This window comes from Nesoenas mayeri (assembly GCF_963082525.1).
Source record: "Nesoenas mayeri genome assembly, chromosome: 20".
In the NCBI taxonomy this organism is placed as follows: Eukaryota; Metazoa; Chordata; class Aves; order Columbiformes; family Columbidae; genus Nesoenas; species Nesoenas mayeri.
This window is the reverse complement of record NC_137569.1, coordinates 1516510-1540068: the sequence shown is the minus strand read 5'-3', so window position 1 is coordinate 1540068 and position 23559 is coordinate 1516510. Positions and strand designations below refer to the sequence as shown.

The 23559-nt window shown below is 50.2% G+C and overlaps 1 protein-coding gene across 4 annotated transcripts in view; it reads right to left on the bottom strand.

Moving 5' to 3' along the window:
- Positions 1 to 1366: 1366 nt before the first annotated feature.
- Positions 1367 to 23559, bottom strand: part of ACACA (acetyl-CoA carboxylase alpha) — a gene marked incomplete at its 5' end in the record, with an annotated part of 85497 nt that continues 63304 nt past the window's right edge. For 3 of the 4 annotated variants that reach the window (XM_080357062.1, XM_080357065.1, XM_080357063.1), the window contains 11 exons: positions 1435 to 1764; positions 1951 to 2087; positions 3536 to 3706; positions 3994 to 4148; positions 10290 to 10402; positions 11114 to 11291; positions 16390 to 16525; positions 17054 to 17150; positions 19220 to 19316; positions 21418 to 21538; positions 22225 to 22368. In XM_080357062.1, coding sequence (XP_080213188.1) covers positions 1638 to 1764; positions 1951 to 2087; positions 3536 to 3706; positions 3994 to 4148; positions 10290 to 10402; positions 11114 to 11291; positions 16390 to 16525; positions 17054 to 17150; positions 19220 to 19316; positions 21418 to 21538; positions 22225 to 22368 — 1476 coding nt within the window. In that variant the 3' untranslated portion in view covers positions 1435 to 1637. Of the gene's footprint in view, positions 1765 to 1950; positions 2088 to 3535; positions 3707 to 3993; positions 4149 to 10289; positions 10403 to 11113; positions 11292 to 16389; positions 16526 to 17053; positions 17151 to 19219; positions 19317 to 21417; positions 21539 to 22224; positions 22369 to 23559 lie in introns of all 4 variants that reach the window. The other variant, XM_080357064.1, reaches the window with a different exon arrangement.

The window sequence follows — 23559 nt, the reverse complement described above, 5'->3', positions numbered from 1 at the left end:
AGCGCCCATCCCGCTGCCCCGGGGCCCCCGCGCCGCTGCTGGACTTGGATTTCAGCCCACGGTGCCCACTGGCTGTTGTTTTGGAGCCTGCGCCACGAAGCCCCCGAGCATCCTGCCTGGAGACGCTGTCTGTCTGTCTGTCCTGCTGCAGCCCACACTGGTGTAAGTAAAAGCATCTCTGGGGGTTGTTCAGGGGGCTCTGGAGGGGAAAAAAAGAGCCTCTCAAACCAAATTTGGGTTCTTAACTCTTAAGAAAATCTCATCCCTGCCATGTCAGGGCTCCGCTGGCTGCGGATCCACTTCAGCGAGCGCTGGCACCGCATGTGCAGATGGTGCAGGTGCGAGGCTCCGGCATCATCGTTCATTAGTTCTCTGATTAAAAACATCCCCTCCGATTAACTGTTCTGGAAGAACTGTGAAATCCCAAACACTTTTAGGACAATCATTGGTGTCAGCTCTCCAGCACTGCACCAACAGCCACTGTAACAACGACTCCGACCGGCTGCACAGTCACCGCTGGGACGGGGCAAATGCAGCTGGTGCTGAGGAAGGGGATCACCAAAAGTAGCGTTATTTTGGTGTTTCACCTGAATCCCAGCGGCCCCTTCCCCGCGCACGGCGGGACGGCCAGCGCAGGCGCCTCTGGGCAGGGCTGATGGAAAACTTTGCTTGGGGGGGTTAGACTTGAGATTTCCTTGTACAGCTCCAGCCCCATCGGGCTGTTTGGCTCCGTCCTTTCCCCCCCATCTCCTGGCAGCTGTATTTCTGCTTCAGCCCCACACTCCCATGGAAGGGCCGGCACTTACACACCAGATACGCAACAGCGGGGCTGCCCGTGTGTTATCCCTCAAAATAAGTGGGGAGGGAGGAGGCTAGGCAGCTGAGTTTTGGTCTCATCCTAGAAGGGCCTTTCACAGTTTACTGACCTACTCTACAGCAATGGGGCACAAAGGCAAAGCGAGCGGGGACTGAGCCCCCAAAATCCTGCCCCTGTCCCCGTCCTGGGCAGCCCAGGAGCCTGCCCGGGCTGCGGGACAGCCCTGCCTCTAACGTGGCTTTTCCTCTACTACTCCAGAACGAGACAAGACGTTTGAAATCCAAATCCCCAGCGGCTGATGGAGACGAGAGGCTGGTCCGCGGGGAGGCTCGGGGGCTCCCAGCCCGTCCCCAGCTGCAGCCACGTGCTCGGGGGGACGTTGGCACTTGTCAGCACGAACCTGCTGCCGGGGGCGCAAAGAGAAGCAGGCGGGAACACGGGGGTGTTCATTTAAACGAGGCCCCGCTTTGCTACGCCAAGAGCTCATGGTGCCGCGGCACCCGTCATTGCCTGGCCGCCCAACAGCCAACCGATGCGTTGGTCCAGTCGCGCTTCGTTAAATAAATAAGGTACAGTTAAGACAGCTGTAACTCAGTTCCGCAGGCGCTTGTGTTTATACATTTTCTTCGTGTCTCTGGCCAAAGAACACACTCCTCTGGTCAGTCTGAGCTGGAAAAATAGAAATGTCACTCTTCCAGTGTTTCCCCGAGCCTCCCATCTCGGTACAGCGGGCGCAGTCGAGCAGACAAAGGGCAATTCTGAGCTTCTTCCTCTTTATCTGCACTGTACCGGGCAGGGGGTGCGCGGGAGATCGATGCTCTTACGTTGAAGAAGGCGAGTCCATTGTGGAGAGGATCCGCACGACCTCGGCTCGCTGGGTGGGCGATATGTGCTGGGTCATGTGCACGATGGAATCCATGGCGACCTCGGGGTTGGCCTGGACCAGGCTGGGGAGAGGCGACAGGGGTTCAGCGAGCGGCCCCACACGTGCCCCGCGCAGCGCCCGTGCCCCGCGCAGCACCTGCGCCCCGCGCAGCGCCCGTGCCCCGCGCAGCACCTGTGCCCCGCACAGCGCCCGCACCCTGCACAGCACCTGCACCCCGCACAGCGCCCGCGCCCCGCGCGCAGCTCACCTCCGGATCTGCTTCAGGATGTAATCCCGAGAGATGTACTTGATGTTTTCTTCCACGACGGAGCGAACTCCTTCTTCTTCCGTCAGCTGCTTCTCCAGCCACTCCACCAGGTCCTTGTTACTGTCCCACAAATACGCCTGCCAACAAACCACACGTGTCACCCGCTACATTCCCCATGTTTAACTCGCAATTACCGGGGTAAAACATCCGCCTGGCAGCGCGCTGTGTTTGTGTGGCTCTTAGAGACACAACTAACCATTAACACAAGTCCAAAAGGGATTGATTTCTTGATGAACCTGATGGGACCCTGAGTGCAGACCTGGTGTCGGTGTCCCCAGTGATCCCCATCACAGCTCGGGGTGTCCGCAGCCCTGAAAGCCTGGGCAAAAACCCCCTTCTTTCCTTTTGCAAGATCATTTCACCTGATATTTGCCAGGTAGTTGACTACATAATAATTCAGGAGTGTGGTAGACACCTAATAGCCTTCTCACTCCTCTCTTCTCCTCTCATTTTCTTTACAAATCATTTAAGAATCGTTTTGTTAATGGTTTCCGGAAAAGCAAGTACTGCCATTAGCACTCATTCATATTTATGTCATTTTATTTGGGTAATTAAACACAAAGCTCGTCATTTAAAGGTGCACTATCCTTCTCTGTTATCGCTAACAAAGTCCAGGTCAGAATGACAATGAGCTGGATGCAGCAGCGGCCGCCGCTCGGCCCTGAGCCCCGGGATTGTCCTAAAGCAGAGACGGCACTTCAGCCTCAAGATCTTGCTTAGTTCATTGTTTTTTCCCTTATTACTATTATTTTAAACGGGTGGGGTTTGCTCCTGCCCCCACGGCAGCAGCTCCGGCCCCGGAACCTTCCGGGAAGGGAAAAAGCCCCAAGAAGCCGCGTTGCAGCTGCAGAGCCGCGAAAAACCAGATTTACCGAGAATCCCAACGCTTTTCGTTTAGGAGAATATTTAATACTCTTATTAATCATTTTTAATCCGTTTGCTTTTAATTAAGAAACAGCATGATGCTCTCCTATCAACATATGCCAGGGAGCAGATTAATTGTGGCTTAAGATAACTCTCCTTGATTGGTGTAATGTATTAGCTAACGAGATGCCCGCTTTTAAAGACGCTCAGACACTACCTTGGAAAGGCTGCTGCCCTCCAGAGAACGTTCCCCCTTTCCTGGAACCCCCGAGTGTTTGTGACTTTAAAAATAGAATGAAATAAAATAGAATAAAATAAAATGTAAAAAAAAATAGATAAAATAAAATAAACCAAACCAATCAAATGCAAAATAACGCCTCGCTGTGCTGAGTGACCTATTCAGCTTTGTAAGATGCTCAGATTTTCGCATCAATGGTGCTACATGCTTGGCAAAAAAACCCACCCTATTTTGCTCTTCTAATCTGCTATAAAAAGGGTCCCCATAAAATATCTCCTGACCTGGAACCTTCCCCAGAAGTTCTCTGTCATCACTTAGAATGTTTTTGGACATTACAATTAAAACCAGAGACCAAGCTCCACCTGGGGAGACCTTTGCTCAATGTGAGCCCAGGCCAGACCTGCTGAAACTGGTTTTATTTACCTTCACGGTCCCCTCGACTTCCACAAACCAGCGTCTCAGCATGGCCTGGATCTGCCCGTCCGTCAGCTCGGGGTTGGCGGCGTGGATCTTCCTCTTCACCACGTCTTCCAGAAGAAGTCGCCTTAACCTCCAGTAGAAGAAGGTGCGGGAAGTTTTCCAGTCTAGAATGTCCTGCCCGAGACGTAATTAGAGGAGGAGAAATGATTGAGGGACAACGTTCCTGAGTCTGGGGTTCAAACCGCAGCCCTGCCCGGTGAAGCCTTGGAAATGTGGGGTCAAAACGGACACGTTGGGTAGAAGTGCCGGCAAACACGAGTTGTTCGTGTTCTGGGACTGGAAAGCGGCCGGCACACGGAGAGGGTTTGTCCCCGTGGCAAGAGGTTCATCGCAGCTGGTCCCACCGGCCGCTGCCGCGTCCCCCGTGTCGGACCCCCCGCGGTGCCCCCGGTGGCACTCACGGTTATGGCTCCTTTCTCCTGCATCCGCCCGGGCGTGTCGTGCAGGTCGGCGAACTGCATGGCCACCTGGTGGTAGATGGGGCTCAGGAACTCCTCCCGCTCCTTCAGCTTGGCCTCCAGCTCCTTGCGCTCGGCCGGGCTCAGCTCGGGGGTCCCTGCAAGCGGCACACGTGTCAGGACGGTCCCACGGGGACGGGGATGGGGACGGCGGCAGCTCTGGAGAGCGGAGATGGCTCCTGTTCCCACCGACAGCAAAACCCAAACTGCGTTTGCCATGGGAAGCGCTAGAGCAGCAGCTCCCAGCAACGATGAGCTGAGCCTTGAGTCAAGTCTATGTGTTCCAGCCCACTGATGTTCAGGCAAGAGCTTGGAAGGAGCTTTCACCATGGAAACTCCGTTCCATTGAAATGCCAATGAGCTGAGCCATCAATTGACATTTACTGGACTTCTAAAAAAGAATAACGTCCCAACACGCAGCTCATTTAGTGAGAAACACGGACAAGGTGAAACCAGCGGCACGATTTGCCGTTTTCCTGCCAGCAGCAGCTGGAGCCGCTGCCTCACCACGGAAAACACAAACCGCACCAGAGGCGCCCAAACCGCGCGCGTGCGGCGCAGCGACGGGCACGCGGTCGGTCTCAACCATGGGCCACCACGGCGGGCACAAAGCTGTGTCGAGAAGACCACGTCCTATGGAGTTCATAATTTATTTACTTCATTTATCTTGAGCTCACACAAAAGTCCAGATCTACAGGCACAACTCTCCCCTGAACCCGCTGTAATTGGCACCAGTTCTGTGCTGGTTGGTGACTCACCAGCACGGACCAGCGGTCCCTGTGCAGGGCTGAGCGTTCAGAACTCATCTGGGTCCAGTTTAAGCACTGACTGCGATTTGAGACAGACCCCGTGCAAATGGATATTCTGCTGAATTGTGCCGGTTTTTCACCTCCCGCTGTGTCCCAGCCCCGCGCCCGCTGGTCCTTACATGGGCCCACTACCCATGGTGTCCAAGGCGCAGACCGGCCACGCAGCCAGTCGTCCCAGGGAAGGAATGTTTTCACGCACCCACCATTATAAATGCCACCTAACCTTTCGAACGCTAGTAAGAAGGTTTTAATTAAGAGAAGCTACTCTTGGAACCTTCAGAATAAAAGATTCTCTGTATTTCTCCACGTTGAGCCCCCGTTGCAACGGCAGCGCCGGCGCTCGTGCTGCGGCCAACCCGGCCGGGCCCAGCAATGATTTAGGTGAGATTAACAAATATGTCAATGTCTATTTTCTGCTTAATTTAAAAGCAGCGTCTATAAAGATTTTTGACTTCTGAACCCTGTTCTCCTGGAAGAAAGAAGGTAACAATGAGGAGGGGGGATAAAGAGTGATTATCCCATCATCGATCGTTTGTCAGGAGCATTTCTTATTCACTGGACTATTGTAAAAAGCTAAGCTCTCGATCAATCCTGTAAGCCCCCTGTACAATTAAATATCTTGGAATGGTTTTCTTTCTTTCCCAGTCAGATCTTGAGGCCTCGGGGTTTTTCAGAAAGCTTGCTTTATTTATTTCTCGGCAAAAGAATTCGCCTTCCACAAATCTTACACTGGCACGGAGAGGGACTTAAAATATGGGATTCCTTTGCTCTAAAGGTACTTGACAGTTAATGAAACTGTTCAAGTTTAAATCATAGGAACATTATAGACCTCTAGGTATGGATTGGCTTCTAATCAATAGAGAAACAAAGGAAGCGTCTCCCTGAACCGGCCGCGTTGCGCCGCGAGCGCCGAGCGCAGCGGGTCGGGATGCGGGCGAGCGCAGGTGAGAGCGGACGACGATGTAAAGGGAGAAGGACCGTGTGTGACCCCCCTGACCCATCAGAGGGCCGGAAAATGGGCCCTTTATATCCAGACTCATTGCTGAGCTCAAAAAGCACCATCCAGGGTCCCTGCGCGGGAAGGGACACTTGCCAAAACGTCCACACCCTATAAACAGCCTTCGCTAAACCCTCCAAACAAACACACCTGTTATACCAACAAGACCCAGTTTAAATCAAACATAAGTGTTTAACGTGAAATGCTCCTGGAAGCAGCTGCCCTGTGGTGCCACCTGTTCCACTGTCCCTGTCCCATTGTCCCCGTCCCGTTGTCCCCATCCCCACGGTGACACCAGCCTCCCCATCTGGCTGCCACAGGCTTGGGCAAATTATCCCGCACCTATGGTTTTCAAAGATGACTTTTACCATATAAATTGTAGCTATAAGATTATCTTGATGTTACAATTACTATAAGCAAATGTGGGGATTTTTTTTCCCAGGTAACACCAAAAATACCCACGTTAAGCTCAGTTTATCATCATCTGCTCATGGCCGTTCTTTTCAGCAAAGCACTTAAATCGCGCTGCAGACTGTGCTGGACGGGTCCTTAGGAAAGTCAAGTACAGCAGCTACTCTGCACCCGATGCCATAATTACATTTCCATTTTAAGCCTGGTTATCACTGTCCCAACTAATTTCCACACCTACAAGAATCCTCCTACCTGAGTCTCACCTTCTCTGCTTTAACAAAGCTCCTGCCAGCCAAGAACTCAGTGGAGCTCAGGAACACTGAGCGTCGGGTCTGCCCCGGCCCTGCGTCCCCACTGGCTGGGGGGACAGGGAAGGTCACTGGGAGCCGCTCACGTTCCTGCAGAGACGGGCACCGTCGCTTGTTTCTTTAAATGAGACTGCTTGTAATTGCTTCACTAAATATTCAGCAGGATTTATGTTATAAAGGCGCAATACGAAGTCGCAGTGAAGGTCACACGCGCTCGTGACACGGGCTTGAAATCTCGCCCAGCGGCCCCGCGTGATGCTCCGGGATGGCCCAGCCGGCTCTGCGGCTCTTGGCTCCCGAGCCCTCGGGTTGGCATCGGGGAAACGGGCAAAGTGTGGCCGGGACGTAACGCCCGGGATATCCACGATGCCAATTGTCAAGAAGGAGCAGACAGAAACCAGTATTTGCTCTTCTAGACCCATGATTGTGAATTAACATCAATTTAAATGCAGCAGCACTCGCAAGGTTACTGGAAATCAGCGTCGCCCAAAAAGACAAAGTTACGACGGCGCTGGCCGCGTTTGTCCGAGACTTCGAGAGACGGAACCGCAGCAGCAGCGCTTTCCTTAGTTATTGCCCAAGAACACAAGCGGCGTTCTGATTAATTACAACACTGAAAACCAACCAACCCCCCTCGGAAGTCACGAGTAGACTCCAGAGCTGCAGCCTGACTTTCCCAGCTAACGCGGAGTTCTGGGTTCAATGCGGCTGGATCCCGGGACCCCCACCACACATTGGACAACGCAAAATTGGCACATCGGTTCTAATAAAATTAAAGTGGGGCATCTGTCCCCTAGGATCAGCTGAAGAGGACATTCACACTATGACAACACACATCAGGTGATGGATAGATTCTTCCTTTTTACCACCAGATAAATACCTGACAGGAGAAATGTGAAAATGCAATGGCCAGTCCTGCTCTAACTGGAGCCATTTTGCCGTTCCATTCATTCATATTGCACCAAATCTTCGCGTACGTCCCACCGTCCACCTGACACGTTACGTGCCCAGAATGCGCATGACAAAGCTGATTTCTATTCCACTCCTACATTGTAATAAATAAACAAAATACAACTGAACTGCCGTATCTTTAACTGCAGTGTGAACGCTCCCGCGTCCCACAGTCGCGGTTCTCTTGGGGCGGAACGGGCTCCTGCGGGACAAGGACCGTCCTCCCTTCCCTTCCCTTTGCAGCTTTGGAGCAGCCCAGCTCTGAGTGACACTTTAATAAAACACGGGGCTAATAAACATCTCAGCGACGGTGCTGGAGAATTGATAATGAGCAGATTTATGTCAAATTATTCAATACGTGCCAGCCCTTCTCTGCTCCCGCGCTGCCCGGCCGAGCCCGGCGTCTGCGGAGCCGCTCGCCCCGTCCCCACCGCGGGGAGCACCCGATGGCGCGGCGCGGGAGGGACGGCGGCCACGCAGGGGTTAAAGAGAGGCAGTGAACCCCCAGCTAATGAGTAAGAATTCAGCAGGCAGTGTAAGATAAATGGAGCTTTCTCTGCTTCTGCTGGAGTCAGCATGAACTGCGGCCCTGCGGCTTGTTTGTGGCAAATGGAGTGCGCGAAATATCAAAGGGCAGTGATCCAGAAGAAGACCGACTTTGACAAATTTTAAATTGGCCAGAAAGAAAACCAGAAAAAAAAAAAAAAAAAAGAAAAAATTATGCAATTCACCGTGTCCTGCAATCTCGGCTTTCCTGCTATGGCATGGAATTAGCGGCAAAACAACAGCAATGATCGCCCGATGTTGGGAGCAATTACCAGCCATCTAAGCGAGATGCTTATCAGTGACTGAAGCTTTTAGAGCTCTCTGTACGTACAGTTGAAAGTGACTTGCTCTTGTGTTGCAGTCATTTTAATTAAAGTGTATGGAGTTTGCTGGGAGTAATTACCCTGTAGAGGAAGAGGGGGGAAAAGCCCCTGCTCAGGCTCCTGCCTCCTCACATGGCACACCTTGCCTTTTTGAGACAGAAAACTATCCCGTCTTTCTCCCTGTATTTTTTGCAGGGACGCTGGTGCAGTCTCACCGCTGTGATTCAAGGGGGCTCTGCAGGTGTCCCACCCCCCCGGGTGACAGACCCTCTGCAGGGGCCACCAACAGCTGCTCTGCTCACCCTGATCTTCCACCGCGTCGGGATTTACACACTCCAGCAGCCCCTTTGTGCACAGCCCGTGACGCTGCTCCTGGGGAAGGATTCATCTGGCGCTCAACACACAGAACCCTCCGGTTCTTTGTAGGTTGGTTTGTTCGTTGACAGAGCCGGCGCTTTTTACGGTGGGGTGAAGGTAAACGCTCTCAGAAATGGCGCTCCTGCCGTAATGCCATTTATCCGCACGGCCCCAAGCTGGCGGCTCCGCGTGTTTGCCTTCTCTAACCACACATCTCATTTCTCCTGCCCCCGGGACTCGCAGCGGGGAGGCAGCTCCCCTGGGTCGGACATGGGCGAGCGGACACCCAACAGAAGAACCTCCCTGCTGCAACTGCAAACATTACACTGGTTCTTAAGCCTGGCAGAGCGGGGCAGACAGGACAGCACATCCACCTGCTGGGTGTCTGCGTCTGCTCCTCACGCAGCAACGCGCCGTGAGCATGAGCGAGATCCGAACCCGGCTAAAACCGCTCCTTGTGCTGCTCTGCAAAACTCAAACCCCTCCTAACCTGCTCCTTGCCCAGAAAGCCGTCGGCACAGTGAGAGAAAACAAAGAGAGCATCAAAACATTGTCATTAAAAAAGCGAGAAAGTGCCTTTGATGCTACCAAAGACACCACTGAGAACGCAGCGTTCAGCACACCCTCTGATTCTAAACACCCTTCACAATTATTATTCTCTTCCCAAGGCATATCAGAGTGGTTGCTTTGTATATAAATTGTTGCACTGCCATAAATTAAAATAAAGCCAAATAATAAAATGTAACTGCAGCAATAGCCACGATTTATCAGTCATTTGCAGAACACTTTTCCTCCTGAAGGATCCCAAAAGGCTTTATAAATTCAAGCCATACCCACACACTGCGCTTCTTCCACAACTGAAATGTAGTCAATTTTGGAGGTAAAAAGAGGCTCTGTAAGATTATACTCTTACAGTAAGGGCTAGTAAAGAACTATTTCAAGAGTCTATTCCCCTGAGAGAGTCCATATCTGATATTAAGTGCGTTTTGCTGAACACTCTGTACTTTGGGTTGCTGGGTGTGCACTGGGCGCTGGGATCACTTGGAGCGCAGTAATAACGCAACACGGGCAGCGCCGCGCGGCCCCCGCAGCGCAGACCACCCGCCTCCCCGAGGAGGGGAAGAGTATCCTGCATTTCCTTCAAACTGAAGAGCACTCAGCTACCATTACCCAAAACCACCTCACACACAGTGAGCGCCGAGCAGCCCAAAATGTCTTTGACCAAATCTGAGTTGGCCCACGAGCTTTTAGCGAGCTGTGCAATTGCTGAGATGGAAACCAGACTCAAGCGTCTGTCGTGTCTGTCCTAAGACCCATTCAATAAAAAAAAGAAATAGGTTCCAAAAGTCACTACATTACACACACCCTATGTACGCTAAACGCACTTGAATATCACCTCTCGTATGTACACACACGCAGCTTGTCTCATCTGGTTTTCCTCTCGCTAAAAGACAGTAAATACAAATTCCCAGGAATGTGATGAAATGCCCCAGTGCCCTCTTGGAGCCCCCAAATGCGCTGAGCCCAGCACACGTACCCAGGCGCTCCGCCAGCCGCGTGTACACCGGGTCCACTCGCCTCATCGTCTTCACCAGATCCTTCCTGCGGAACTTGATCTCTACTGTCCCCTCTGGCTCCAGGATTCCTCCTCTGCTCCGCCACGGGAAAAGAGAAAAGAAAGGCACTTTCAGGTCATCGGACAAGGGGAAACACAAAATGGAATGGTTCAATGTCATCTAGAAAGTATGTAAAAAAACGAAGAAGAAGAGAAAGGGAGGAGGGAGACAAAACAAAGAGAGAGAACAAGAAAGAATCTTAGCTATTATCCATCCCACTCCATGAATGCACATCAGGCTTCACAGAAACGCGTCTGTCCAACAGGATCTCGTGCAGCCGGGACAAGCGACGCGCTCGGCAGCCGCTTTAAAGCTGTGACCTGAAAGGTCTTTCAAAAGGCAGGTAAGCTGTACAAAACAACCAATTAACCAGCCATTTTCATTAGAGATCTGCCCACTGCCTGGGTCAAAGACAGAGGAGCACGTGGTTTGGATCCTGGGTTGGTAAATTAAACCACTTCAGTCTTACGGTGAAAGAAAATCCTAGAGCATCAACATCTCACTGTGCTTGGTGAATGTCGGTGATGAACCTCCAGAGACGCTGCTCACACCGGCTACAGAACTTACCCACCTAAGTCTGAGTCAGGAGACAACCCCAATTACCCTGTGATCGCTACCCAGCAAGCTCCTCCGAGACAGGTTACAACCGGAAAGAGTCAGCAGCCATGTTTGGTGACAAACTGAACAGATTGCTCCCCACCGGGCCGGGCAACGATGGTTGTGAGGGAGGAGAACGCGGCCGTACCTGCTCTCGCGGTCCGCGTACATCTCCATGTGCCGAGGGTTGATGGTGGGGTCGATCACAGCCCAGGATCCCCCTCTGAGCTCCGCCTGCGGTGGGATGTAGATCAGCACAGGCTGCCGATACTCCCGCAGACCATCCACGATGTAGGCACCGAACTTCAGCACCTGGTCGTACATGTCTGCGGAAAAAGGACACGGCGCCTGAAGCCGCAGCACGTCAGCGCTCCAGCCCCGCAGCACGTCAGCGCTCCAGCCCCGCCGCACGTCAGCGCTCCAGCCCCGCCGCGCGTGGCCAAACTGGGGGACGAGGACAGTCATTCAGCTCTTCTAACCACGTCCTGCTACCGCACTGCGAGCTCTGGGCCAGAGGGGCTGAGACAGGGGATGTTCCCACGTCGGTCCCTCAGCTCCCGGAGCCTCGGGGCTGGTGTTTCTGGTCTAAACCCCAGCACAGCTCCCCCATTTCCAACTCGCTCCCCTGGACCTGCATCATGATTCATTAACCTGCGTGGCGCACCTAACGCAGCAGAGCTTTTGCGTATCTTCATAAAAATGAGTGTGTGGGAAGGGTTCGGATGTGAAACAGCATTCTTCTCGTCTTGCATTAAAATTTGTTTAAGGTATTTTGCTCAAAATGAATAAGAACAGCTCCGCTGTGTAAAGACAGTACATATCAGCCCCAAAGGGGATTTGAATAAAAGAGAAAAAAGGAAGGCGAAAGAATTTATATGAGATGATATAGTTTATAATGGATATAGTTTATAATGGAAACAGGCACCCTTGAATATATATATTTCGTTACATATAATTATATATAGAAGTATCAAATCAGATACACAAGAAATGAAAAATACTTATTAGGATCATCTAGTCCATCTCTTTGTTCACACAAGACTGCGTTCTACGTTTCTTTCGCAGTGCTTTTCAAAGCTTTTGTTTAGAAATCCCAAACAATAAATCTACCGCTTCTTTAGGGCCATTTCCGCAGCCAAACTAATGGAATTTTTCTCAGTATTCAGCCAAATTTCCCCTCCTTCCCCATCCCCATTAATTTCCTATTACTGCTCCCTGTATCACCCTCCGAGATCTCCCCGCTCCTCTGGGCTTGCTCTAAAGAGCCGCGTGTTTCTCCGGGGTTGGGGTTGGTTTTGCTCAGACCCTCTATAACTATTCATTTCTCATGTCTCCCAGGACAGTATTTTCAATCCCCTTCATCATTTCTGTTCTTTGCTGAGTGCCTCCCCGTTTCCCCGAGTTTCTCTGGCCACTGAAACACCGGTGCAGAGAGCACAGACACACACGTGCTGCCCTTCACCAACAGTCTTAAAACACTGAGACACTTTCATTCAGCTACAATCCTGATATCGCTTGAAAAACCATCATTTCTGCAGAAGAAAGAGACTCCAGCCAAGGTCCCCTTGTTGTTTAACCCCCCCTTTAACGTTAAGTGTTACCAGGGACATAGTTAAGCACTGAACTCTTTGGGAAATGCACACACCAACGTATACAGAGCAAGTGAGAGAGCTGTACATGAAGGGTGCGTGTGTATATATATACACACAGATATATATTTGCACCACAGGCACTTATGTGATGCCTCCAGTTCACTTGCAAGGTCACTGTCCAAGTACCAAAGAGAAAGAGCTCCACGTTCTTTACGAAATGTCAAATGCTGATGGATGGAGAGAAGAACAATTTGTTTCCTCTAATTGCAACTAAACATCAATTCTGGAAGAGGCATTGGAGACTGAGAACCAAAAACTCCAACCTCCTCCTTTGTCCTGGGCAAAGAAAAAGACCTCAAAAGGGGTGACAAATTTATTCCTAATTATACAATTATTTTATTATGTAGTGCTAGTAATAAACCACTTGAAGTACTTTCAGCTAATTCCAGTGTTAAGAAAATAATTGCTTGATTCAAATTATTTTAACTGAATTAATTCTTTACTAGACATTTTATACTAGTGCTACATAATAAAATAATTGCGTAATTAGCAATACATTTTTCACCCTGCCAAGGGTGTATATTTTACTCAGGTTAAGTGTAGGAAGAAATAAAAGCGCTACTTGTTTGAACAAGACAGGGAGAGGAAGAACAGAGGAACGGAGCGGAACGCTGTTTCCTGTGCCATGAGCTTCACCGCCCTGCGGTTCCGTCCACACTTACAGCTTTTGGGATCCTGAGATACAGCGGCTCATTTCCCCACAGTTCAAGGTTTTACATCAGCTGCTGCTTCCCATGCAGGCTCAGAACTTCCATGGAGGTTGGAACCTGCTGCTGCACCCCTGGGCTACCGATAAACCTCAATACTTGCACATCTGGCCACGAACTCTGCTGCGAGGATCTCCCCTTCTCCTACCATAACTGCTTCCACTAACGGAGACCGAGTTTCGCCCAAATGAGAGAGAGACACCGAACCCGACTGTCACCAGTGCGGGGTCCCCGCGGTGCCACATGTGGGTTCCTGTTCTTCAGTGGGGTTTTTCCTCCTGCCATCTCACCTGTTCCATTTACCACTTCAGCAAAGTGGGGGCTCTTAAAGAATGTGTGTTGATAAGAGGTAAAATATAAGTAGAGTTGATGAAAAACACTGCAAAGACAGCCCAGGACACCTGCCTGCGGTCCCTGCGCCCACCCAGCACAACACAACCTCCTCATTCACGGTAACATCACATTTGGGTGTGAAACCGTGAAACATTTGCCATACTGTGACTGTTGCCTCTTATTTGCCGTTCTGCTGCATCTTCCACTCTCACAAAGGCAAACAGGGCGGCAAACGGCACTGCTGCGGGTGGCAATGCTGCCGGGGGTCCGTGCTGCCCACCGCTCCGGATGGAGCTGCCCGGGCAGGCTGCACAAACCGCTATTGCTGCAACAACACGCTCTTCTAAACAAAACCCAGTTGCTTCCACCATCGCCCGCGCAGCAAAGAGCACCGCGCACACATCCGCAGAGCAGGCTGCGTGCACAACGGCTCTTGCAAAGACGTTGCTCACGTTGAGACTGGAAAAATCAAATATTATATTTCCGGGCCAAATTTAATTCGTGTATTAATATAAACCTCAGCGTAAGAAGCCACTTGCCAGACAGAAATGCTGCAGAAGTGCTTTGGAAGAGCAGCGGCGTTGGTTACTCAGCAGGGCAGGCGGTGTTTGCAGCACCAGCTACACGCAGCTGTAAAAGCTGCTGGAAGCTGCTCTCGTTACACCGCATGTGTAAATATTGGCACTTGGATGCATGGAGCGCGTTAGAAAGGCTGCAGACAGCTCTGCGCAGTCCCAGCGTGCCGGGCAGCGTGCCCCGGCCCTCCGGAGCTGGAACGGATCTCAGCGGCTTGGCTGGATCGCCAGCCAGGACCCGGAGGTAGCGCCAGGCGCAGAGCGGCTGCGGACGCGGAGTGTCCCTCCTAAACCCGTTACACACCAGCAGCGCTGCCGTTCAGCACCCAGGTAATCAGAGATTTAAAACAGCCTTTCATTCCGCTAATTTTTTTTTCTTTTATCGTTATTTATAACCTGTCCCAGGAAAAAATAATAAGTAAAACATGAAAAACCAACTGCGAGTGACCCTGTAGCACAAGCGGCGCGGCGGTTTAATGTCGCGGGGATTTGCATGCTATCAAACTATTCATTCCGAGTCCAAGACCCTGGTGCTAATTTCCAGGAAATTTCACGCTTGATGTCTCCCCGTTGTGGGTCACTGCCGGTTCGCCTAAATAAACCACTTCCAAATGGCTCCTCCATCTAAATATTCAAGCCAGTTTTTATAATTTAATTTTGCATTATGCTGAATAGCCTCCCAGCCAGCCAGAGCTCATTGGGGAAACCACCAATACCATTGTGATACGCCTTTATTTATGATGTTTATTTATTTATTTTACGGCTTGAATCAGACCTCCTAGGCCGACTAGTAAAGAGGGTTTTTTCTTCCCCCTCTCTTTTTTTCCCCCCTCCGCTAATGTCAATTTTCAGCATAGCAAGAGCTGTCTCTAATCTTTTCCTACTCATTACACACAATTTTGGAGTCATTTTGCCCACAGTGCAGCCGGCTCCTGGCAGTGTGTTTGTGTGCACTGAGGGGTGGCATAATTGTTTATTTTCCCTCCCTGCATAATCCACGGCCAACGCTGAAACCCAAACTGCAAACAAGTCCCCGAGGGACGCGGAGGGTGTCAGGACAGGCCCAGGGTGCTGGGCAGGGCCCGGCTCGAGATGTCCAGCACACAAGATGTAGGAAAATGCAGGGACCGAGGTGCAAACTGCACTGTCTCCATCCTTCCCTCCTGCTCTTGCTGCCGCCTGGGGATACCCTATAGAAATATCTGCATCCTCGTGGTGCCTTTTCCTCCTTGGGCTTCCCATCCCAACTCCAAGGCTAAACCCAGTTTCTGAGGAACCAAGCAAAGGGCAAAGGCAACACCGACAGATCTTGCAACAAATAAGGCAAAATAATATTGAACGAATGTTTGGTAAAGTTCCATCTACAACTTCGCCATTAGGTTTTGCGGTAGGGAAAGCAAGTCACAGAGGGAGTGCACACGGAGCAGAAACCGTCCTGAAAGGTATCAGGTATTTTCCACCTTTCACCTTCGCATCTGCAAACTCAACGGCATTTTCTGCCCTGCTAATGAGGCGGCAGAGCCAGGCAGCGCCGGTCACGCCGCTGCTCCTCCGAGCAGCAGCTTTCACCCTCTTAGTGCACCCCGAACTTCTCTTCTGTGCTTGGTAAGTGCCACATGCGGGTATGGGGCCGTAATCTTTTCCTTGGTTTACATTATCAATCTCACATTCTTGGCACTTCACAAAATTTCAAGTACCAATATGCAAAAATCTAACTGCTGGTATATTAAGCGAGCAGTTTTGTACCTGTTCATATCAGCACCACCAGAAGAGCCAACTGGGAGATGGTCCTTGATAGGACAATATTACAGCAGGAAAAATCACCAGTGAGATCATGTTTCCACTTGACAGAATATGCCTATACATTTGTGATATGCAATAATGTCAGCTCATCCAGCCCCAAATTTAAGCTGAGGCTGATGCATATGAAGCTGTCCAGGCAGAAGAGGTTTCTTGAGAGGAGTGTCTAACTAGCCCAGGTTGGCAGCAACCAGGGTTAACATCCAGCTACCTGTTCTCACTGTGGATTATCTGGCCAGTTCCCATAACGGTGCGTGAGGGTTCATACAGACACACAACCGCATTGCTTGTTTTGAACAGAACTCGCTATCAGATCTGCTCCTTGCAGCACGGGAAGGGATCCAGACGGCCCGTTACCTTTCATCCCACCAGAGAAGCCTCTCCAGTTGGCGAAGACCATGAGCGGCAGCCCCTCTCTGTTGAAGTCATTGATGGCCTGCGCGGTCTTGAAGGCAGAGTCAGGGAACCAGACCTGGCCAGCCTGCTGGATTATCTGTTGGGGAGAAAATGGACCGGTAAGCCTTGAAACACATTAACGCAAGAGTTAGTGTGAAAATAGAGAAATGGATGCAACAAGAGCTGTGCCGTGGAATTAACAACAAGGAACGAAGAGCGTTAACTGCTTACAAGCTGTTTGCCCACAGAAAAATCAGGACAATTCTTTTGTCACTAACATCAACAGGAATGTTCCCACTGATGTAGCTAAGAGGAGGAATAGAGATGGCATGAAAAGGCTGGTACTACAACTGCTTTAAGAGGTGAAGGACAAGAAGAGAGAGGAAAGGATGTGCAAAGGAGAAAACCCCAGAGACGGTGCAGGGCCAGAGCTGTGAAATCAGATGGGAAGAAAGCAAAATGTCAGAGCAGAAAGATCACAAAACACTGTGGTCACAGCAAGAGAACAGGGAAATCACTTCTGCTTGCCAGAGAAGCAGAACCGCTGGGGAACGTCCCTGTACGAGCGGCCAACAGGGAGACACTGCAGAGGACAAACAAGAAACCGAGCGCACGCTCAACCCACCTTGGCCTCCGAGTCCAGGTTTGCCGGGTCAGCGGGGATGCTGAGCTCCACTGTCCGCGTTTCTACGGCAACTACTCCGACAGGTATTCCCCCCAGCCTGGTAACACACGAGACAAATCAAAATTCCTTTTTCTATTGTTACACAACTTGCCATTTTGCATCAAAACACTCAAGAGAGACAAATAACGCAAGTAAACGATGGCACAAGCGTTCCGGCCTCTTTGAAGAGTTTAGGCACGTGGCTGGAGAATTTCAAAGCAGAACTGACAGTTCTCAAAGCAAAACCTAGTCCTAAAAATTAGCACGTATCTCACTGAAAATTAAACAGAAGAAACCAAAGCCCAAATGTGGTGTAATAGCCACTTATCCGCCACCCTTCACCTGCTACCGCACGGATTTTGACAGCGATGACAAGCGGCGGCTCCCGGGCCGGTCCCAGCAGAGCTGGGCTCCGTGCGCAGCCGCCTGGAGCCGCGGGCGGCGAAAGCGACGAGGCCCATGTGCACCAGGGGGTTGAAAATATTCCCATTCGCTATGATTAAGAGTCTGCCTAGAAACCCGTAATTGCAGAAGCCGTCTTAAATCGGTAACTTATAACTTCTATATTAGGGCCCATGTGACCTAATAAAGAACATCTTTATCCAAGTATTACAGTTATTTATTGAACTTGAAAACAGCTCAAAACAACTTCTGTTTTCCATTATACTTCATATAAATTTTATCAGGCTAGCACATGAAGATGCTACATCTTGTTTTATAGTGTGTCCCTGGACAAGTTGCCATAGAATAATAAAAGACAATTTACAGCCAACAGCACACATATTCCAAACATACATACAAAAGATGAGTTTTGGCAGCACTTACAGTAACAATCCCAGAAGAATACATTCATATTTGTTTTTTCGAGATGCCACTGCTTCTGAAAGAAGCCAGTTTCATTTGTGTTATATATACCTGCGTGTGAGAGTCCAAAGCGACTCGGAATTTGTCAGAAGAAAGGAACTGCGAGCGAAGCCGAGCGTGGGCCTGGACAGAGACTTTCTGGCTTTGCCAGATCTTTAGTTTCCCCTCTCCAGTCCCTCAGTACTCTGCCTAACCCAAACGCTTTCAAATAACTGTAGGACGTTGTGAGATAAAACTTCAGAGCATCACGGAGGGACATTTTGCTGAGGACACCCTGGAAGCCTCTTTTCATGGCTTTTCCACTTGTTAACAAAAAAAACGCTGACAATTAACCAATTAACCAAACCCACTGACATCAATCAGGAACCAAGAGATGACCAAGGATGCGCGGCTGCACTCGGACAGCTCGAGCACTTGTGGGAACGCGAGGGAGATAAATGTTCCCTCTCCAAATGGCTTTATTCGGAGAGAAAGCGGACACTCCGACCAGAAACCCACAGTGCCCTTTGGGGGAGCGTGTGTCACAAAACTAAAGAGGAAACGAGGGACGAGGTGAGTGAGGGGGTTTGGAGCGCAGCTCCCATCTGCGCTCTGTCAAACGCCAGGATCCCATCTCCAGGCTCCTGCTCCTGCCAGCTCTGAGCTCCGAGCGCTCACGGACCTGCAGCCGCTGCAAATATGTTCAAGGCAGGGATCTAAATCTCACGGCAATGGGGAATGTTTTAGAACCCTGCAGAGGCGCCACTCGGCAGCAAGGGGGGGACGCACGTCTCTGTGCGGTGACAAACAGCCGAGCGCAGGTGTGGCGGGTGCTCATTTGGAAAATGCTGCAAGTTACTCCGTGCCAACCTCAACACTGAGCTGCTCTCTGTGCAGAGGTTCTTGCAATTTGCTCCAGTTTTAGCTGAACTTTCCTTGCAAGTCGAATAAGGCTCAAAATCATGAACTGCATAATGCACCTTCAACTAAGAGCTGCAAGAAGGCCCCACTGTGCAACCAGTCCCTAGGAAAGCACACGTTGTCTGCCATAATTTTTAACAATATCTCTCTTTTTGGTTTTTGTGCATGTTGAAGTCGCCACCTCTAAGCAAAACAGCAGAAACGATCAGACCACGCTTCATCCGCGTGGTAACGAAGTATCCTATTCAAGTAATGACTTATTTTCACTCATAGACGTCAACTTTCAAAGGAGGTTCTAGAAGAACACAAAGCAGCATGAAACTTTGATATCTACAGATGTGTGAAATGCCCCTTCGAGCTTACCTTGCTCTGCCAACCACAACCGTCTGTGCCCAGGGCTGCATGATTTCCAGGAATGAGCCATTGTCAAAGAACCCACTGAGCCACTGTCCTTTCTGACCTAAAGGGAAGGGGAAAATGGAAATATCAGAGTGGGGAGGACAGAAAATAAAAGAAGCAACTGAAACTTGCTTAAAAACGCCAACTGGAGAACTTGGTGCTGTCTATTCATTTATTTATTTATTTTTAAATAGATTATAAGACAAGGGAATATGAGACAGCCGAGCATTTGTCTGCCTTCAGCCATCATGTCTTGTTTCATTTGCTAGTCTGCATAAAGACGGTCATTTATCAGCCAAAGCATCATTTATTGTTAAACGATGGGGTTCAGATAGCAGAGGGACTTCGCGTGCTTCTAAATAAATAACTCTGTTTTTTTCAAGACATTACAAACATTTGTCAAAAGGCGGTAAAGTCATTAAAGATGTTTTTCAAAATGCCTAATTCCATTTTCAAACTTAGCTCACATTTTTCTCTCGATTCTGCCCAACCTTTTCTTTAAAGAACGCTGAAGAAACTCAGAAGCTAAATATAACATTTTCTATGATATTTTAAGGCCAGACCACACATCTGAGCACGTTTCACCCATTCTTTCAGAGTCCCCGTCCTGGATCAGCTCACAACCACCAGACCTGTTCTCTTGCCCAACGATGGCAGCGACTTCCTAACGCTTGAGAGAAATCCAACTGTTTCCAAAGAGCGCATCACCAAGATAATTGTGCGTTCCCAGAGATATAAACTGTTCCTGTTCCTTGCAGACAATGTGCTTCTACCCTATAACATTTTGATTACCTGATCACGCTAACCATGGACGAGTTGTATTTGCCCCTTCTGAAGCCAGTGCAGCGCCAGATTTGGGAGGTTCTTCCCGCATCACAAACTCCAATATATTGACAATACATCTCCACCCCCATGTGCAACAACAGATTCCCCCACATAAAATTCTCAGGATGACAAATAGTCCACAGGAGTGGGGTGGCACTCAGTGGTATATTTATCTGTTTTCCACAGGTTTTTCTTAGGCAGGTATGAAAAGCACAGGGAACAAGCTGCGGACACCCCGCAGCGCCCCGTGTTGAGATACCCTGCCCACCCAGACAAACAGAGAAACCCAACCCTCTGGGGCACCTGCTGGTCCACTGGGGCTGCACAAAGTTCCAGCAAAAATAAAAAGACAAGAAAATCTAAAAAAGAAACCAAAAACCCCCAAATCCTGCAGCTTTACCCCTTGGCCCCAGCTCCTGAGGAATTCCATCTCAACGAGCCCCTCTGCTTCTGCAAACCCAAGTCCAAAACCAATTAAAAGTGGCGATCCAAGCGAGCTAACCTCTGCTGACTTAAACAGGATGGAGAGTGTTTTATCAAGACCAAACTTGTAATTACTGTGTTCTACATTCCTTGCCTCTGTGGCCCCACTGTAAAATGTGACCATCCATTTCAAAATTATCTCTTTATCGTGAGCCCAAAGCTGATCGTTTAGATTCTGGCCTCGTGTCGGGCGTCAGTTTGAAGAATATCACGGCAATATCTCCTCTAATAAATGGCTTTAACTTTTCACCTAGGAGATATCTGCTTTAACTTATCACAGGGAATCATCTGCTTTCCTTAACGCTTCCACTAAATTAAAATCTGAAGTCACTCGATTTGGAAGGCAGCGGTGGCTGCGCTCGGACAGCTGGATGAATCACTGGAGAGATGATGGAAAAATATTATCCAAAACCAGAAAACTTAGTTTATCAAAAATCTCATTTTAGCCCCCCAAACTCATTAATAACAGCAGGCATAATGGGCCCCCCGTTCACAGCGTGTACGTACACAGCTGCGTGACCCCGAAAGCAGCACGGGGGTTCCATGGTTTGCAGCGTTTCCAATGCAATTATTCTCCAAGGTCTGCAGGAATACCAGGATTCCTCTAGTGTACAGACCCTTCGCACACGGACTTTCCTCTGAACCATAAATAAAATCTATCAAAGTAACTAATAATTGTAAGTGTCCTCAAGCACTCAGAATTTACACGCTATTTTTATATATTATATTTGATTGTATAGAAATAGTTACTTTATAAGCTCTGAAGTGTATTTGGACTGCAGACATAAAGCCTTGACAAATAACCTTGAAACAAAACACATGACTGCGTGTCCTGGCCCCAGAGACGTACGTACTTGGATTGGGGCGGCCGGCCAGCATCCAGCGAGGGTCGTACGGGGTCTTGGTAGGAACGAACTCGATGGGTCTGTCTATGGGCTCCTTGACTCTGAGGATGGGAACAGGGCTGTACACGCTCTGAGGGAAAGAGACAAACATTGAAGAGATTCTCCTGCACGGCTTCGCACCAAACACCGACCCGGCTGGGCTCCTCGCGCCCACTCTGCACGGCCGGGATCCCGCAGCCTCGGCAGAGCCCGCGCGCATTCCCAAGGTGCTATTCACAGCCTCTCAAAGCCTCCTTTGGCATCACGTCACACACATTGTACTTCATTTGCTCTTGAACTTCAGCTGCAGCCAGCGTTAGTGAGGGGCTGCAGTTTAATTTGTGAAAGGTGACCAGGCCAGCTGCCGCACTCCGTGCACTCTTTCCTGCAGGAAGGTGACCTGCCTGGCCTCGCTGCCTCCCTGGCTGCAGAGCGGCTTACACATACACATCAACTCCTGCTAATTACCGCCTCGGAGGGGAACTTTGAGAGTCTTTTCGGCAACAGATAATCCACCACTCACACAAAATCCCAGCGCGCCGGGGGAGCGATGTGCAAGAACCCAAGGCAGTGCCAGGTGGCCCCGCAAAGCAGCACCTGCAGCACTTTGAAACAAAATCTGCTTTGTGTACTTCAATACCATCCCACCTAACACCCTTAATCATGTGCATTCTTACAGGCACCATAAAACACCCTCAGATACAGAGCCCGCCCAAAACCCCGTGAACAAAGCGAACAGGTAACGGCACTCTGTGCTCCCGCTGAGCCAGGAATTACCTTGGGCATGTAGGAAAGCCACTGCAGAATCGTGTAAACTCCTTCAAAATCATCACACACCGTGCTGTGCGTCACTCCGTTGTTGTGCATGATCTGGATCCCGCCCAGCTGGTTGTTGGAGGTATAGACTTCCCGTCCAAGCACCTGTTAAAAGAAAGACAGGAAGACCGTAAGGGGCTGGGCTGTGACAAGGAGGTGTTGACCAAGGAGACACACAGAAGCCCAGTAAGTCCTGATTGCTTCAACACCACAGGATGGAGCAAACCACTCACAACAGACCTTCCCAAGCCCTGTGTGCTGGTAAGATCTTATGAACTGTGGTCTACAAGGGGAATGATGCAAGTGGGGAAACTGAGGCAGAGGCGGTTATACACCCGGCCCTTCCCCAATGGAGCTGATACACAACCACGTCTCCTGTGTGCTGACCTGAGCTCAGCTCACTGATTCAAAGTTGCTCTAAGACGACTGGTAGGGTGGACTCATTTCAGCCTTTAACTGGGGAAGAAACCAACACGGTGCATAAAGGCGGGTACAGCGAAGACAAAGCCCCACCAGCTCCTTCGAGAGACTGGGAAGAATAAACCTCTGCGGGGCTTCCCATCCCGGTTCTCGGCTCCATCTCCAATCTCAGCCCCGGCACCACGGCTCTCTGCTCATTCTCCTGCTGTCTCTTCCCATTTGCCCTCTCGCTGACTGATACACTGATCTCTCGGTCACTCGGCTTTCTGCTCCGCTGAGTCCATATTACTAATAACACCTCTGCCACGGCCAGTTTACCTCATGAAGGCAGGAGCACATCATTACAAAATAAACTCATAACTTTGACATTCTAGCAAATACACGCCGTTTGTTATTTTTATGGGTTGAGTCTTTCTAACAGACAGAGGGCATTACATACCTGCTTCATTTAGATCTTAAAAACCCCTCCAACACACACGAGCAACCTGCCCTCCCCCAGCGAACAAGCACTGCAGCTCATTTGGGGAAGGGCTGCCCAGGAGAGGAGCCCAGGGCAGGCCGGTCCTTGCTTGGGTCTGGCTTTACTGACATCCCACAGTGAGCTACGGGACACAACTCATCTCACCCGTGCCAGAGGGGAACTCCACGTTTCCCAGGATTTGCCCTTTTGGGCTGAAAGAAGGGGCTAAAGGGACATGAAAACAGAAAATTTTGGTCTGCTTATAAACCTACGCTGGACCAATTAGTTAATTTCCTGCCCAACATCAGTTAATCATGGCCAGGGAGCTGCTGTACACCCCATAACGCATTGCTGAACCGGTACAGCACAACGCATCACTTGCTATCTCCAAATTTAGCTTCCTTTGGAGGAGAAAA